This window comes from Mesocricetus auratus, unplaced genomic scaffold (assembly GCF_017639785.1).
Source record: "Mesocricetus auratus isolate SY011 unplaced genomic scaffold, BCM_Maur_2.0 Super-Scaffold_100027, whole genome shotgun sequence".
In the NCBI taxonomy this organism is placed as follows: domain Eukaryota; kingdom Metazoa; phylum Chordata; class Mammalia; order Rodentia; family Cricetidae; genus Mesocricetus; species Mesocricetus auratus.
In genome coordinates this window covers 22423827-22437862 of record NW_024429208.1, presented here as the reverse complement: position 1 = coordinate 22437862, position 14036 = coordinate 22423827, and the positions used below count along the sequence as shown (strand labels likewise).

General features: G+C 51.7%; 1 protein-coding gene across 1 annotated transcript; it reads right to left on the bottom strand.

The window, feature by feature from the left end:
* Positions 1 to 7142: 7142 nt before the first annotated feature.
* On the bottom strand, positions 7143 to 10196 carry Fam241b (family with sequence similarity 241 member B). The gene is made up of 3 exons (XM_021227615.2): positions 10083 to 10196; positions 8864 to 8991; positions 7143 to 8052 (listed from the first exon to the last, which is right to left on the bottom strand). The coding sequence occupies exons 2-3, from the start codon at positions 8954 to 8956 to the stop codon at positions 7783 to 7785; spliced, it is 363 nt and encodes a 120-aa protein (XP_021083274.1). The 5' UTR covers positions 8957 to 8991; positions 10083 to 10196; the 3' UTR covers positions 7143 to 7782.
* Positions 10197 to 14036: the final 3840 nt, after the last annotated feature.

Below are 14036 nucleotides of genomic sequence, written 5' to 3'. Positions count from 1 at the left end.
CTCTCCTGCCAAGATTTAGCCTTCTCGCACCCCGACCTCTCCCTTTGGGCTCCCACAGTCTCTCCCCTCCCCTGCTCCCCTTCCCTAGCACCTCTGGGCTGGGCTTGCTTCCCTCTCTCCCCCATGCCTACCTTCTCCCCAAAGCCACCAGGGCTCTCCAGGAAGATGGCTGCCAATAGACACTTTCCAGGTTGCATTTGATGGTTTCGTGCATGGAGTCCAAGGCCTCCTCAAAGGGCATTCTGGGCAGAAAGGAAGGAAAGTGGGTGCACTCTGACCCATGCCTCTGTGGCCACCCACCTGGCCAGCCACTGCAGGTGCACAGTGTGGTACAAACCCTGGCAGAACCAAACTACGCGGAAGAATACCGTGTCCCCCTTGGCTAGCAGGCTGCTCAAACCACTGACCCAAGAAATAAGAACTTCCCTGGGGCCTTCCTGCTGGAAGAAGAAAAGGCTGAAGTATGGTGCAGCCTGAGGAGGAACCTGGCCCTCAGGAGCAACTGCACACGGTTCTGACAACTTGACAGCCCACCCTGCAGAAGTGACTGGAGCAGAAACAAGGACGGGCCAGTGATGGACAGGACCACACACCCGGGCCTGGGCTGCTCAGCTATGCCCACCTCCAGTGCTCTCTTTAAACTGACACATCATGGTATTACTCCAAGTATGGACTGGGGGGGGGGCATAGGACCTCTTTATCTGCTTCTTTCCGGTGTGGCCGTACGGCGTGCCTCTCCTTTCTCTCCTTCTGTTAGCACTTGTCTCTGGAATTGGCTTACGGGGGATGGGTGGCCAAGCCTAGCCCGTTGGGGCTGCTGCCCGTGTGCAGGCTCTGACACTAAAGCTACAGTAGCACTGGAAAGGGGGAGACGTTCCCAGGGAGGCCTTGTGCTAAACAAAGCATGTTGGGGACATTATGGCTGGGGAATTATTTTGGGAGGGGTGTCCAGGTTTTCTGTGATTGAGAAAGAACCATTTGGGCTCCAGTGGCCCTAAAAAGAAAGTGTTGAAATATAGAAAAATAACAAACAAACAAAAACCAAACCAGTGCCACAAATCACTCCTCAATGAGGTGAGTCTCCACGGCAACCTGCCCAGGGCCGAACACCAGGAGGCAGGAGATGCATGGTCACCATGGAAACCACATCCTAGAAACCCATTGGTATTGGTTTGCCACACTGTGGATGAGGTATTGGGGGTGGAGCTAGACCTGCAGGGTCCCTGGAGGTGTGGGTGGAGGGACGAGAGTAAAGAAAGGTGTGGGAAGGGGGAGGAAAGGGGTGGGGAGACGGCAGGAAAGAGAAACGGAACAAAAGGGGGAGGGGAGAAAGGTTCAAGTACCAGGCAGTCTCTCTGACGCTGTGAGGCGTAATGGGATGTGCCAGGAGCTGGGATGAGAGATGAAGAGGCTGGCCTGGGCCCAGAGAAAGGATTAACAGTGGTGTCTAGGTGCCACCATATTGTCCTTATTGCTGCATTCCAGCTCTCTCGGCCACTCACTCAACACAAGTAATGCCCTATTGCCACTCCTCTGATGACAAACTTCGGAAGGGTTTGGGATCAGAACAACCCCACTTGGGATTCCCAAGTCCTCCTTTGGCCTTGGGTGCTCAAGCACAGGGTACAAGCTCATCCCAAAAGCCTGTCTCTGGCCCTAATTACTCTCACACGCCAGTTGGCTGGTCCTTTTTTTCCTAGTGGCTAAGTAGCAACTGGATACTTAGCACCACCTACTGGTGGTCCCTGGAAGCAAGACAGCAGTAACCAGAATTAGTCCTAGCTGTGTTTCAGACACAGCTACCCTCTTCAAGCAGGCGTTGAGATCAGGGAGGATACATCTCCAACCACCCCACTGGTGTCCTGGGAACCAAATGAGTTCTATCATAGAACAAGCCACAGAACACAGCCTGGCCACAGCATCAGTCATGTGACCTTAGGCAGCCAATGGCAGCTCTGGGCTACACTGCATGCCCATGACGTGGAGTTTGTGTGAAATTCCCCATTGTGGTTCTTGACTGCTTGCACATCAAGCATTAGCCCTGTCCTGGAGTTTTCCATTAAATCTGAGGAGCCATAACATCCTGGAAACAATCCCCATGACTCTCAGCATCTGTGTGATTTAAGGCGACCTCCCACTTACCAAGAGGCAGGGGCCGGGCCCAATACACACCACTCTGCAAATGAGCACTGGCCACAGTCCACTGAGGCCAGCCTGCCCTTCTCTGTTGTCTAGAAGAGCTCCTATACATACATCAGATGAGGATAGTTAGGAACCAAAGCTCATTACCCTCGACACAGGGAGGTCTCCATGGTGAACAGCCACTCAGAATACAGGGATGTCTGCCCTTCCTGAGGCTGGCTATCCAGAGAGCCAGAGTAGACACAGGAGGGCTGGGGTGGCGTGGTAGACCTGAGTCTGGACAGTCAGCTTCACAGCCCAGCTTTCCCACTTAGCACAACAACCTCATTGCTTCACTGATGGGAGATGTCATTCTGAAATCTGTCTCTTATTGGTTGTTGAATAAAGCACTGTTGGCCAATAGGGAAGCAAGATAGGTGGGACTAGGAGTCAAACAGGATTCTGGGGAAGAGAAACACAGGGAGTCATCATGTAGCTGTCATAGGGGTAAGAAGTCCGGACCCTTTTCTAAGAGAAATACTTAGATTAACAATTATGGAGTAAATACTTAAGTCACAGCTAGCCAATAAGAAACAAGCAAGGCCAACAGCCTCATGATTAATACAGCATCTTGTGTGTTATTTGGGGACTACAACACAGCAGAGCCCAGGCAACTGGTGGGGAAAAACCAAAGCGGCTGGCAAGGAAAAGGCATCACTCAATACTTCACCCTCCCACTTACTAAGCAAAGGGCACAGCCAGGTCCACTTCTTGGGGTCTGCTGGGAGCTAAACAGGGTCAGGGTCACAAACTCCATCTTCTCAGGGCGAAACCTGGTCCACAGCAGCACACTCATCATCACTTGACTTCTTGCCCTTCTTGTCAAGAGCATGTATACACCACAATCCTGGGTGCTCCCTCTATCTGCGATTCTGCTGAGCACTCACTGTGTGCAAAGCCTCATACTAGACAGAAGGACTAGAATGGTGGAGAAGGTGGGCTGGATGCTATACCCCATGGAGCCTCCAGTCTCAGAGGAGAAGATGGGTGGGATGCTATACCCATGGAGCCTTCAGTCTAAGCGGAGGTGGGTGGGATGCTATACCCCATGGAGCCTCCAGTCTCAGAGGAGAAGATGGGTGGGATGCTATACCCATGGAGCCTTCAGTCTAAGCGGAGGTGGGTGGGATGCTATACCCCATGGAGCCTCCAGTCTCAGAGGAGAAGATGGGTGGGATGCTATACCCATGGAGCCTTCAGTCTAAGCGGAGGTGGGTGGGATGCTATACCCCATGGAGCCTCCAGTCTCAGAGGAGAAGATGGGTGGGATGCTATACCCATGGAGCCTTCAGTCTAAGAGGAGGTGGGTGGGATGCTATACCCCATGGAGCCTCCAGTCTAAGAGGGACTCAGGTGATGGACAGACATCAAACTAACAGACTCACAGCAAAGCTACCAAAGGAGCGTGTGAACAGGAAGGAGTGGGCCTGAATGGTTAGAGGATTATCTTTGCCTTCCTTCCTGCTGGTAATAAGGGCACGATGGCTGGTGTCCTGCAGCTATTCTGAACTATGAGGCAAAGCTGATGAGTGAGCCAGGTGGTGGCAGCGCACGCCTTTAATCCCAGCACTCGAGAGGCAGGGGCAGCAGATCTCTGTGCGTTTGAGGCCAGCCTGGTCTACGAAGTGAGTCTCAGGATAGCTAGGACTGTTACACAGAGCAACCCTGTCTCAGAAGAAACTAAACAAAACTTTGGGGGGGGTTGTTGTTGTTGTTTTTGTTTTTGTTGCTTCTTTGTCCTCCAGAAGCTCTGAACCACAGGTCTGGAGTTAGCAAGAGCTGGCTGTCTCCTCATTAGCCAGCAGGAGCTTGGATGGGAGGGGTCTCAGCAGGATTTGGTTGAGTTCACTCGAGTGGAACAGAAGAATGACTGAACAAATCAAGTTAGAGATGACTCTGGAGCAATGGGCTGGGAATCCTGGAGACTGTCTGCAGACACAGCTATAGAAGACATAACAGATTAACTCCACAGGGAAGGATGGGCCTGAGAGAAGGGCTCACAGCCAGGAGACCCAGTCTCCGTACCAGAGGCTCCTCAAGTCCGGCCCTCAGCTGACCCTGACCATGATGTCACAAGAAGACCTGAGTCGGAGGCCAAGGAATCTGACTTGAAGTCTACCTCTGACTAGCTAAGATGGCTCAGGAAAGCTCTCTGGCACCTTTGAATCTTAGTTTACTAGAGGAACAATGACAGTGCGTGAAACAGTGTGAAGGCAATACCCAACACTCCTGCTGGCACCCATGTGCTATCCGGTCCCTTGATGGCAGTTTCTAGACTTTAGCCATGTGACAGCAGAACTGTGGGCTAGAAATATCCAAGGCTGTGAAATGATACAGAAAGAGGCCATGACTCATCCTCCAACAGCGGCCACCAGGCACCCCAGCCTCGGGCTCCCTGATTCAGTTCACTGAGGGCAGCTTATTGGTACCTGTCTTGTTTTCCTCTCCTAAGCCTCCGTCCCGCCTGTGAAAAGGTAAAGGTCCTCTTTCTTTGATGAAATGACAGGCTTATGACTCTTCCTGATGCAAGACTCAGACCAGGGTGAAGCCGCAGTAAACGAGGATTAGAATAAAAACAGCAGGCACTTGCCACCAGGAATCTCCCTGGAAGGAGGTCACGCTCCTTCCCAGACTTCCCACCAGGTGGCGCTGTGACACAACATTCAAAACACGGGTCTACAGTCCAGGCCTGTGGTTCTCCCAGGTGGATACAGATCATGGGTTGGTAAGACCTACCAGCCCAAGACTAGGTAACATTTCATGACTTCACTTCACCTTAACCTAGATGCTCATCAGAACAAGAGTGTAGAAGTGGGCACAGACACTGTGCCAAACTGGTTAACAACCACTACTAAGCTCTGGCAAGAACAGACCAGGCCAACACACTTGGGCTTCACAACTAAAACTGACCACTGTAGAATCTAGCCAAGCCCTCCCGCCACATTACTTAGTGATGGAGGGAGGTCCAACGGGAGCAACAGGCAGTCCTCGGGTGAGGCCCCCGCTGGTGAAGGTGAGATTGCAGCCCCTCGGCTGATTAGGGAATTCAAATTGCCCAGACTATGGTTTCCCAGGTAGCTTCCCTCAGGTTTTGCTGGCACGTTTCCGTTTGAGAAGATTAGAAGCCAGAACTAAGTTTAAGCCCTTCACTGAGTCACAAGACTCAGAACAGGCATTTCCACTATGACCTACACCCAGCTCAGGGATAGGGCTCCTTTAGGAGTCCATGGGGTTAGTACCCCAAGTACAAATGACTGCGGAGGCCAAAAGAGGGTCGCAACTCACCCCAGGCCAAAATCCTATGGAATTAAGTTCTTTATTGTAAAATGTACCTGGGACAGATGGCCAAGGACTACAGACGAGAAATGTGTTTAACTTACTGTGGTATAAAAAAAAAATGTAAAAATTCAAATAGCCGTGTTTGTTCATATTGGCGTAGATTCTAAGAAACTGGGCCTGGTGGTATATGCTTGCAAACCTAGATCCTTGAAAGATTGGGGTAGATGGCTCACAAGTTCAAGGCCCACCTGGGTTACAGATAACGAGTTCAAAAACAGCGTGGGGCGACTTATGAAAAGTCACAAGAGGATTGTGGATGCGGCTTGGCAGTAGAGTCTGAGCCTAGCATTCACAGGGCCCTGGGTTTAATTGCCAGAAACACCAAAAACATGACAAACAGACAGACAGACAGACAGAGCATCAACCAGCCCAGGGCCCAAGGACACAGAGCTGGGACTCCTTCAGCCCCAATAGCCCTGCGTCCTCATTGTAGTCTGTCTATGGCTACCTCCAGCTCCTCTGGCATCCCACCCGGAAATGAGGGTCGCCTGCTGCCTCTATGGTCCTCATCTGGACCCGAAACCCCACTCACTTGTCTTCCATGAGGCACTGGATGTGGACTCCAGGAAAGGGAACTGAATTCTGGAAAGGGAGGCTACATTCCCACAAAGGCCCTTTCCAACTGCAAAGCTCCAGTGTGTTACACGAGGAACTCTAATCCACACCCCAAAAGGCATTTCATGTGTGGAACAAATCCTACCACAGATCTGAAAGTGGACCTAGCCGGGCGTTGGTGGCACACACCTTTAATCCCAGCACTAGGGAGGCAGAGGCAGGCAGATCTCTGAGTTCAAGACCAGCCTGGTCTACAGAGCAAGTGCCAGGACATCCAGGGATATACGAGAAACCCTGTCTCAGCCCCCTCACCCCTCAAAAGAGTTCAAAAGCCAAACTTAAGGCCTTTTCTGTCTGGAAACGATGCCTACCTCAGCCTGTTGGGAGATGTCATTCTGTAAATGTGAGTCTGATTGGTTTGAATAAAACACTGTTGGCCAATAGGGAAGCAAGATAGGTAGGACTAGGAGTCAAGGAGGATTCTGGGAAAGAGAGGCAGAAGAGAGAGAGACACACAATGTAGCCTGCCAGAGGAGTAAGAGGTGGACCCTTTTCTCCAGTAAGAGAAATATTTAGATTAACAATTATTGGTTAAATACTTAAGTCAGAGCTAGCCAGTAAGAAACAAGCAAACGGCCAACAGCTTCATAATCAATACAGCGTCCTGTGTGTTATTTGGGGACTGCAACTGTGGCAGGGCCCAGGCAGGTGGCGGGGAAGGCTACACTGGTGACTGGGTGAACCTGATCAGCCCTTGGGGAGAACCCCAGCAAGAGAGACCCCAGGCATGCATCCCATTCTTCGATTCCTAGTGCCTCCCCAGTCATTCTGGCCAAAGGGACACTCCCCTAGAGCCGACCTTGGAGTTTATGTGTCGGGGTACCCAGAATATCCCCCAGCACTAGGCAAGGGGTCCAGACCTGTACCTCAGCTCCTATCTCCCCATCACACTGAGAAACCCTGGTAAAAACCAAGACCCCCACTACACCCTCCCCCAACCAACCAGCCCTGTCGTCCATCCTCTTCAGTCTTCCAGACCACACGGCTGTGAGTCATTCGCCGGCTTCTTAAAAGAGGCTCAGATTTGTTTATTGAAAATATCACAATAGCTGGGCAGGGTATCACAGGCCTTTAGTCTCAGCACTTGGGAGACAGAGGCAGGAAGATCTCTTGTGAGTTCCAGGCCAACCTGGTCTACATAGTGATTCCAGGCCAGCCAAGGCTACATCGTTAAGACCCTGTCTCAAAACCATGCCCCCCCAAGAAAGAAAAATGGCACAATAAACAGAATGTCAATACCCTTCCTTATAAGAGTAGCTAATAAAAAGACACCATTAGGACAAAGGAATGTTATAAAAATCTGGACAATCCCTAGCTGCTCTGAACTCCAGTTCTGCTCCTGGGGGGGGGGGGGGGAGTAGGTGGGGAGGGACTTGTGTTCTGGGAGAATACAACATTTTAAGCCTGTCTTACCCTGGGTTTGTGCTTCTTAGTGGGGGCCCTATGCCCCTAAAAGCCTTCCAAGAAAACCAAAGTACTCTGTGTTTTTCAGTAATGCTGGTCCCTCTGCCTCCTGTTTAACACAGTAGGGAAATGCGCGCTCATGGTCCCATCTCTGATCACACCTTCCAAGCTCCCATGCTCCCTCCCCCTGTCCCTGCTGTCACACCAAAGCCCAGCAAACCACCCTCCCGAGTCCCCCAGAGGTCACCGCTGGCTCAGGTGGGACACCAGGTAGACCAGGCCCACTAGCAGGAGGCCACGAACCCCAAGCATCATGAGCAGGAAAAGCAGAAGAATGGAGGTCACTGGCTCCACCACGTGGTTCCCAAGATGCCACTGGGGGAAGCCCATGTTCACCAGCTGCCGGTTTAGATCATTGAAGGGAGACTGGGCGGCACCCAGCCTGGCACCTGCCTGCTGCTGGCGGGGCCCAGGGCCCCCTGGAGGTCCACCGTGACCTCTGTTGAGAAAACCCTGGAAGATGAAGACAGACAAATGAATTCAGAGGAAACTCTCTTGGAATTGAAGCACCAGGCAGGAGACTGTGGGCTGGGCCCCACCCTCCCCCATGGCCAACCCAAACCAGAGTTTCCTTGCCAGGAACAACCAAGACACAAGATCTCAGAGCATAAAGAATCAGGGTTTGTATTCCCCTCACCACGCCTGGGACAAGGGGGCTGGGACCAAGAGAGGAGGAATGATGCATGCCTAGGGGACATCTTTAGGTTGGCATCCTCTCCGCAAAGTAATCTGAAGCCAATCACTCATCTCTATTGTCCAGCTTTTCTCCATCCAAAACCTCTTGGGAATGGCTTGCTCCACTGGGGTTTGCAAATCTTGTCAATCCCACCCAAAGAGTGAGCCTGTAGGTTTGAGGCCTGGGAAGGTTCCCTCCCCAGGAGGCAGGAGGCAGACATAAGTTGGTTCTCATTCTGCTAGACCCTCTGTGGAAAGAGTATCAGACTAGAGAACCTCAGTTCTCAGCCTGTGGGTCACGCCCTATTTGGGATCAAAGACACTTTCTCGGGGGGGGGGGCAGGGGAGGGGGTCTCCTATGAGCATCAAAAAAAACCCACAAGATATTGTCATTACAATTCAGAACAGTAGTGAGATGACAGTTGTGAAGTAGCAATGAAAATCTACGGTTGGGAGGTCACCACAGCCTGAGGGTGTTTGTTGCAGCATTAGGAAGGCTGACAGTCACTGCTGCGAAGGTGAGAAGACAGCCTGAGACACCCCTGGGAGTTGGGGCCAGCGGCTACCCTTCTTCGGGATGGGTGCCTACCTGCCGAGGACTGCTACTTCTCTGTTGGGTGGTGGTCCTCACTCGGGGGTCATCGTCTTGGACAATCTCCCCATTGGCCAAGATCCTCACCATCCTCCTGGGAGCTGTGAATTCCTGCTGGGCTGTACCTGTAAGGAGCGCAGAGTCAGGCGGGTGTTACCTCATTAGGTCCCCTAAGCAATAGCTCTGTCTGGGGAACTCTTTCCCCTGAGCTCAGATAACCGAGAGGGGGTGTTTTTCAGTGGTCATATGGTAGCCCACCCTTAGCAAGGGCCTGTCTGGTTAATGAAAAGGGGTGAAATAACACAAGGGAAAAGAGGAGAGAGGGGAGGAAGGGAGGGAGAGAGAGAGAGAGGGAGGGAGGGAGGGAGGGAGGGAGGGAGGGAGAAAGGGAGGGAGGGAGGGAGGGGGAGGGAGGGAGGGAGGGAGGGAGGGAGGGAGGGAGGGAGGGAGGGAGGGAGGGAGGGAGGGAGAGACAGGGAGGAGAGTCCCAGGGACCTGACATGCAGTGTACACCTGTGATCCATCCACCAGCAGAACTACAGGCTGCATGATCAGAGGTTAAAGGGCAGTCTGATGTTTGGTGCTAGCCTCGGCTTTGTGAAACCCTGCCTCAACAAAAACAGGGAAGGGAAATACTTTGTATGCTAACTAAAAGGAAAAATCAATTGAGGGGTCAGGGTGCGGTCCCCAGGGACTGCCAAAAGAGCAAGCCCTAAGGATCTATCCAGATCCCTTTGGGTCTCCTCCCAGGTGACAGAACCCAACCAGCTGGCCACCAAGCGGGGAAGGGCGGACCTCCGCGGCAGAGGGCACGCCCCCCAACTGCCCCTCGCCTCCAGGGAGCTCCAGTGCCCCTTTACTAAGGGACAAGGCCCAAGGCTCCCATCACACGGGGTGCGAGCTGCGGCTCTGGGGAAGCCCAGCTCTGCAGCTCCCAAGGGTGACGGCGGGCCGTGCACTGTCAGCCGAGGAGCTCCCCGGTGCACGTCTGGACTCTCCACGCGCTGGGGCACTGTATCAGGCTGCATCCGGGGGGCGAGGAGCGCGGCGTGGACCCGCAGCTTCGGGGTCCTGCGCGGCGTCCCGTGCTTTGTCATCCCGCATGCTGGACCACCCGCGCTGCAGCAGTATCTCAGCCGGGCGTGGCTCCAGTCCCCGCAGCGGTGGGGAGGGACCTGGACCCTGACACGGACACGGACCCGGCGCCAACACCCACCTGCGCGCACGGCTTGTGGGCCTCGGCGTCCACGGCGGCCGCTTCCTCCCACCTGACCTCACAGGAAGCGCGCGCCACAGGGGCGAGGCCCGGGACGGGGCTCCCCCTGCCGGCTGCCTGGGGAACTGCAGCTGCGGAAACGGGAGGAGGGAGGAGGGAGGAGGAGCAGTTTGACAGGGGGAAGGGAGGAGGAAAGAAGAGGAGGGAGGACTCTAGGGAAGAGATGAGGGGGCTGTAAAGGATTAGGATAGGGAGTAGTCAGGGGACGTGGGAGAATACATGATGGGGAAGAGGAAAGGAAAGAGAAGCCCAGAACCCCGGATGGAGAAGAAGCCACAAACTGAGCCTACAGGTAGAAGTCTGCTCAAATAGTCCCAGGTGACTGAATAGAACCCAATACCGCCCTTCAGGAGCTCCAAGCCCCTTGGGGAAGAAGAGGAATGGATCACATGGTGGGCTCTACCAATTTGCAGCTTCCCAGGGTGGAAATCTAGGCTGAGCCAGCGCCTAGCCATCACAGGCGTGGGCTCTTTCCCACGGTGTTTGGCTTGAACGAGACAGCTACCATCTAAGAGCTCTGTCTTGCAAAGTACCCTTCCCTCACCTTCTGGCTGGGGAAACAGACTTCCTGATGGCTTTACTGTCCAGAAAAAGTGGCTGCTTCAAGGTCACTAGCATCTTTTGATCTTAATCTGAGATCAGAGCACAAAGCAAAGCCGTCCCTGAGTCAAGGGTTGCCATTCCCCTGGTCGCAGGGGTCACAGTCTACCTGCTCCACCCCGGTTGTCAAAGCCTTGCTTTTGTTTTGCGCTTGCTGTCTAGGGATGTTTACTGTATTTAATAAAAGCATTGGGGAAAGCACATCTACCCCATCTTGTTTACTGTATTTACTTGTTTACTGTATTTACTTGTTTACTGTATTTAATAGAAGCATTGGGGAAAGCACATATACCCCATCTTGTTTACTGTATTTACTTGTTTACTGTATTTACTTGTTTACTGTATTTAATAGAAGCTTTGGGGAAAGCACATCTACCCCATCTTGCTGGATGCAGATCTTCAAGTTTAGAGTCACAGTAACTAAGACTTTGTAGTTGAGGCACTTGACTCACAAAATGGCAATGGGTAAACAGCATCCGAACAAACCTAAAAATTGGGATTCGTGATAAGGTGGAAGTCTAGGAAAGTAAGAGCTCTCTTTCTCCCCCTCCCCCCATTCTTTTTTAAACAAGGTAGTCCTGGTTGGCCTGGAACTTCCTGTATAGACTAAGCTAGCTTAGAACTCGAAGATCTGCCTGTTTCTACCTCCTTGAAATTAAAAGTGTGTGCCAACATGCCCAACTAAAATCATTTTATTTTAGCAGGTAGCTGCGACACTAGGTCTCTAGAAAGATTTTATTTCACATGTGTGCATTTGGCAAGAGCACTGTGGTGACAGATGTGTGTGGGAGAGGGGAGCTGGTCCCCTCATAAGCAGACAGGATGCAGAAGGGTAAAGAGGTGGCTTACCATATAACCTCCTTATACAGCCATCAAAGGAATGCATGAAGGGACCAGCATTCTCCAAATGGCTATCACTTCCTAAGATGGGACCAAGCATTCACAACATGAGCCTGTGGGACATGCTATATTCAAAATGCAACAGATATTTTAAAGCATCTTTTTAAAAGATTTATGTTACTTATGCATAGGTGTGTGTGTGTGTGTGCACGCACGCACGCTCGCACGTATGTGCATGCATGCTCATGCGTGCATGCTCATGCACATGAGCATGTGGTTTGCACACAGTTGCCCACATAGGCCAGAAGAGGGCTTCAGATTCTGCAGAACTGCTGTTAAAGGCCTTTGTGAATTGCCCGAGGAGGGTGCAGAGAACTGAACTCTGGTCCTCTGCAAGAGCAACAACTGAGCCAGCTCTCCAACTCCAACCAAAGCTTTTGCAGTTTTCTTTTCTTTCTTTCTTTCTTTTTTTTTTTTCTTTCTTGGTTTTTTGAGACAGGGTTTCTCTGTATTGTTTTGGAGGCTGTCCTGGAACTTGCTCTGTAGACCAGGCTGGCCTCGAACTCACAGAGATCTGCCTGCCTCTGCCTCCCGAGTGCTGGGATTAAAGGCGTGTGCCACCAATGCCCGGCTTTGTTTTTCTTTTTAAACAAAAAAATTATTACAAAAATTGTAGTCGTAAGCTCTAGGCAAGAAGGTGGGGTGATGCTGGTGAGAAGCTCACTTATGACTGTCAGGCAGGGCCACGGGGTTCTCATTATTGCAGGCAGGGTTCAATGTCTTGTCCTGCTTTTTTTAAAGATTTATTTATGTATATGAGTGCTCTGTCTTCCTGTACAGCTGCATGTCAGAAGACAGCATGAGATCCCATTACAGATGGCTGTGAGCCACCATGTGGGTGCTGGGAATTGAACTCAGGACCTCTGGAAGAACAATCAATGCTCTTAACCTCTGAGCCATCTCTCCAGCCCATGTCTTGGCCTGCTTAGTGGTCAATGGGCATTCCTTTTGTAGTAACCGGCTACCCCTTATAAGAAAAAGGGAGATGCAGGACCACGGAAGGAGCCAGTTTAGTGGGAAGGGCTCAGACAGCTCTGTTCTCCCTCAGCAGCAGCTTGGACAGGGTGCACAGCTTCTGGGGCCAGGGAGTTTAGATTTGCATTTTCTGGCTTCTCTGCCTACTTATCATTTGATCTTGTGTGGTCCCCTTTCTCTGACCTGTTAGCCCTTCTGTAAACCAGGGATAATGTGACATCCTGTGAGTATTGGTAGCTCCTAGCTTGCTATCAGCAGGGCAAGAGCTGTGTTAAATAAATTCAAAATTGTGAATTTATCCCACATAAACATCTCCTAAGCGCTGCGCTGTGCTGTGCTGTGCCAGCCCTCAGGGAACCTTCATAGGCAGTGAACTTGACCCCAGGGCACAACTCCCAGGACTGGGGCTGCTTCCCACAGCCAGTGCAGCCCTTTTTACAGACTTTACCACTGAGACTCAGGTTAGATTTGGGCTTGGACTGACCCTCACCCTCCAGCCTCACCAGAACCCCAGAGCCATTGTGACTGGGGCCAGGAAGTCTGGCAGGCTCTCATTGACTGCTTGCTTCTGTAGCTTGGCCTGACTGGCCCCAGGAGCTAAGGTGACCCCCTACTCCAAGACTCAAAAGAATGGACAGAGATGTGAACTCAGGTTCCCAGGAAAAAAGTAACATCCGTGTTAAAGACAACCGGCTTGATTGGGTCAGTAGAACTTTGTGACTGTGGGGGGTTGGAATGGTACAGATCCAGAGCCAAGTTATCCTGGCCAATCTTTAGTCCCCCTGAATAGACACTCATTGCCCAGCTCTATGTCTAACCTAACATCCTTGTGGATATCAGGTAAAACCTTTAGGAATATATTAACAAACCGCTTGCTCCCACCCACCCAAAAGCTAAGAATGCTGTAAGAGTTCCCATTGAAGCCTGTAACAGAGATTGCATCGTGTTACCATAACTCCTGATGTTTCCACCAATGTATCTGGGAAATTCCTTGATTTATGACTTTTTTATTGTTGTTGTTGTTGTTCTATAACTGTAAAAGCTTGGAACATAAACTTTGGGACCACCTGAATCAATGTCCCCAGGTTGTGCTCACTCATTGTGGCTCAAGGATGGAGTCTCCTAACCCCTTAGAGGGAGAGCTGTATGTTATATCCAGAGATCATGTTGTGAGAAGAGCCAGGAGGTGGCCAACCAGCCTTTCATCCGTCCTCCCTTGGAGGATGAGGCAGAAACAGAGGGTGGGGGTGGGGTGAGCAAGAGAGCCACTGATGGCAGAGAATGAGGTCTGCCCAGCCAAGGGCTTTTTGTGGGGTCTTAATTAAGCTCAGAGGCTCCATTGTTCCTTTCAGGATGAAACATATGTTCAGTGCCTGGCTGAGGTTTGGGACTAGAATTTCAATGGCGTTTGACCCTATG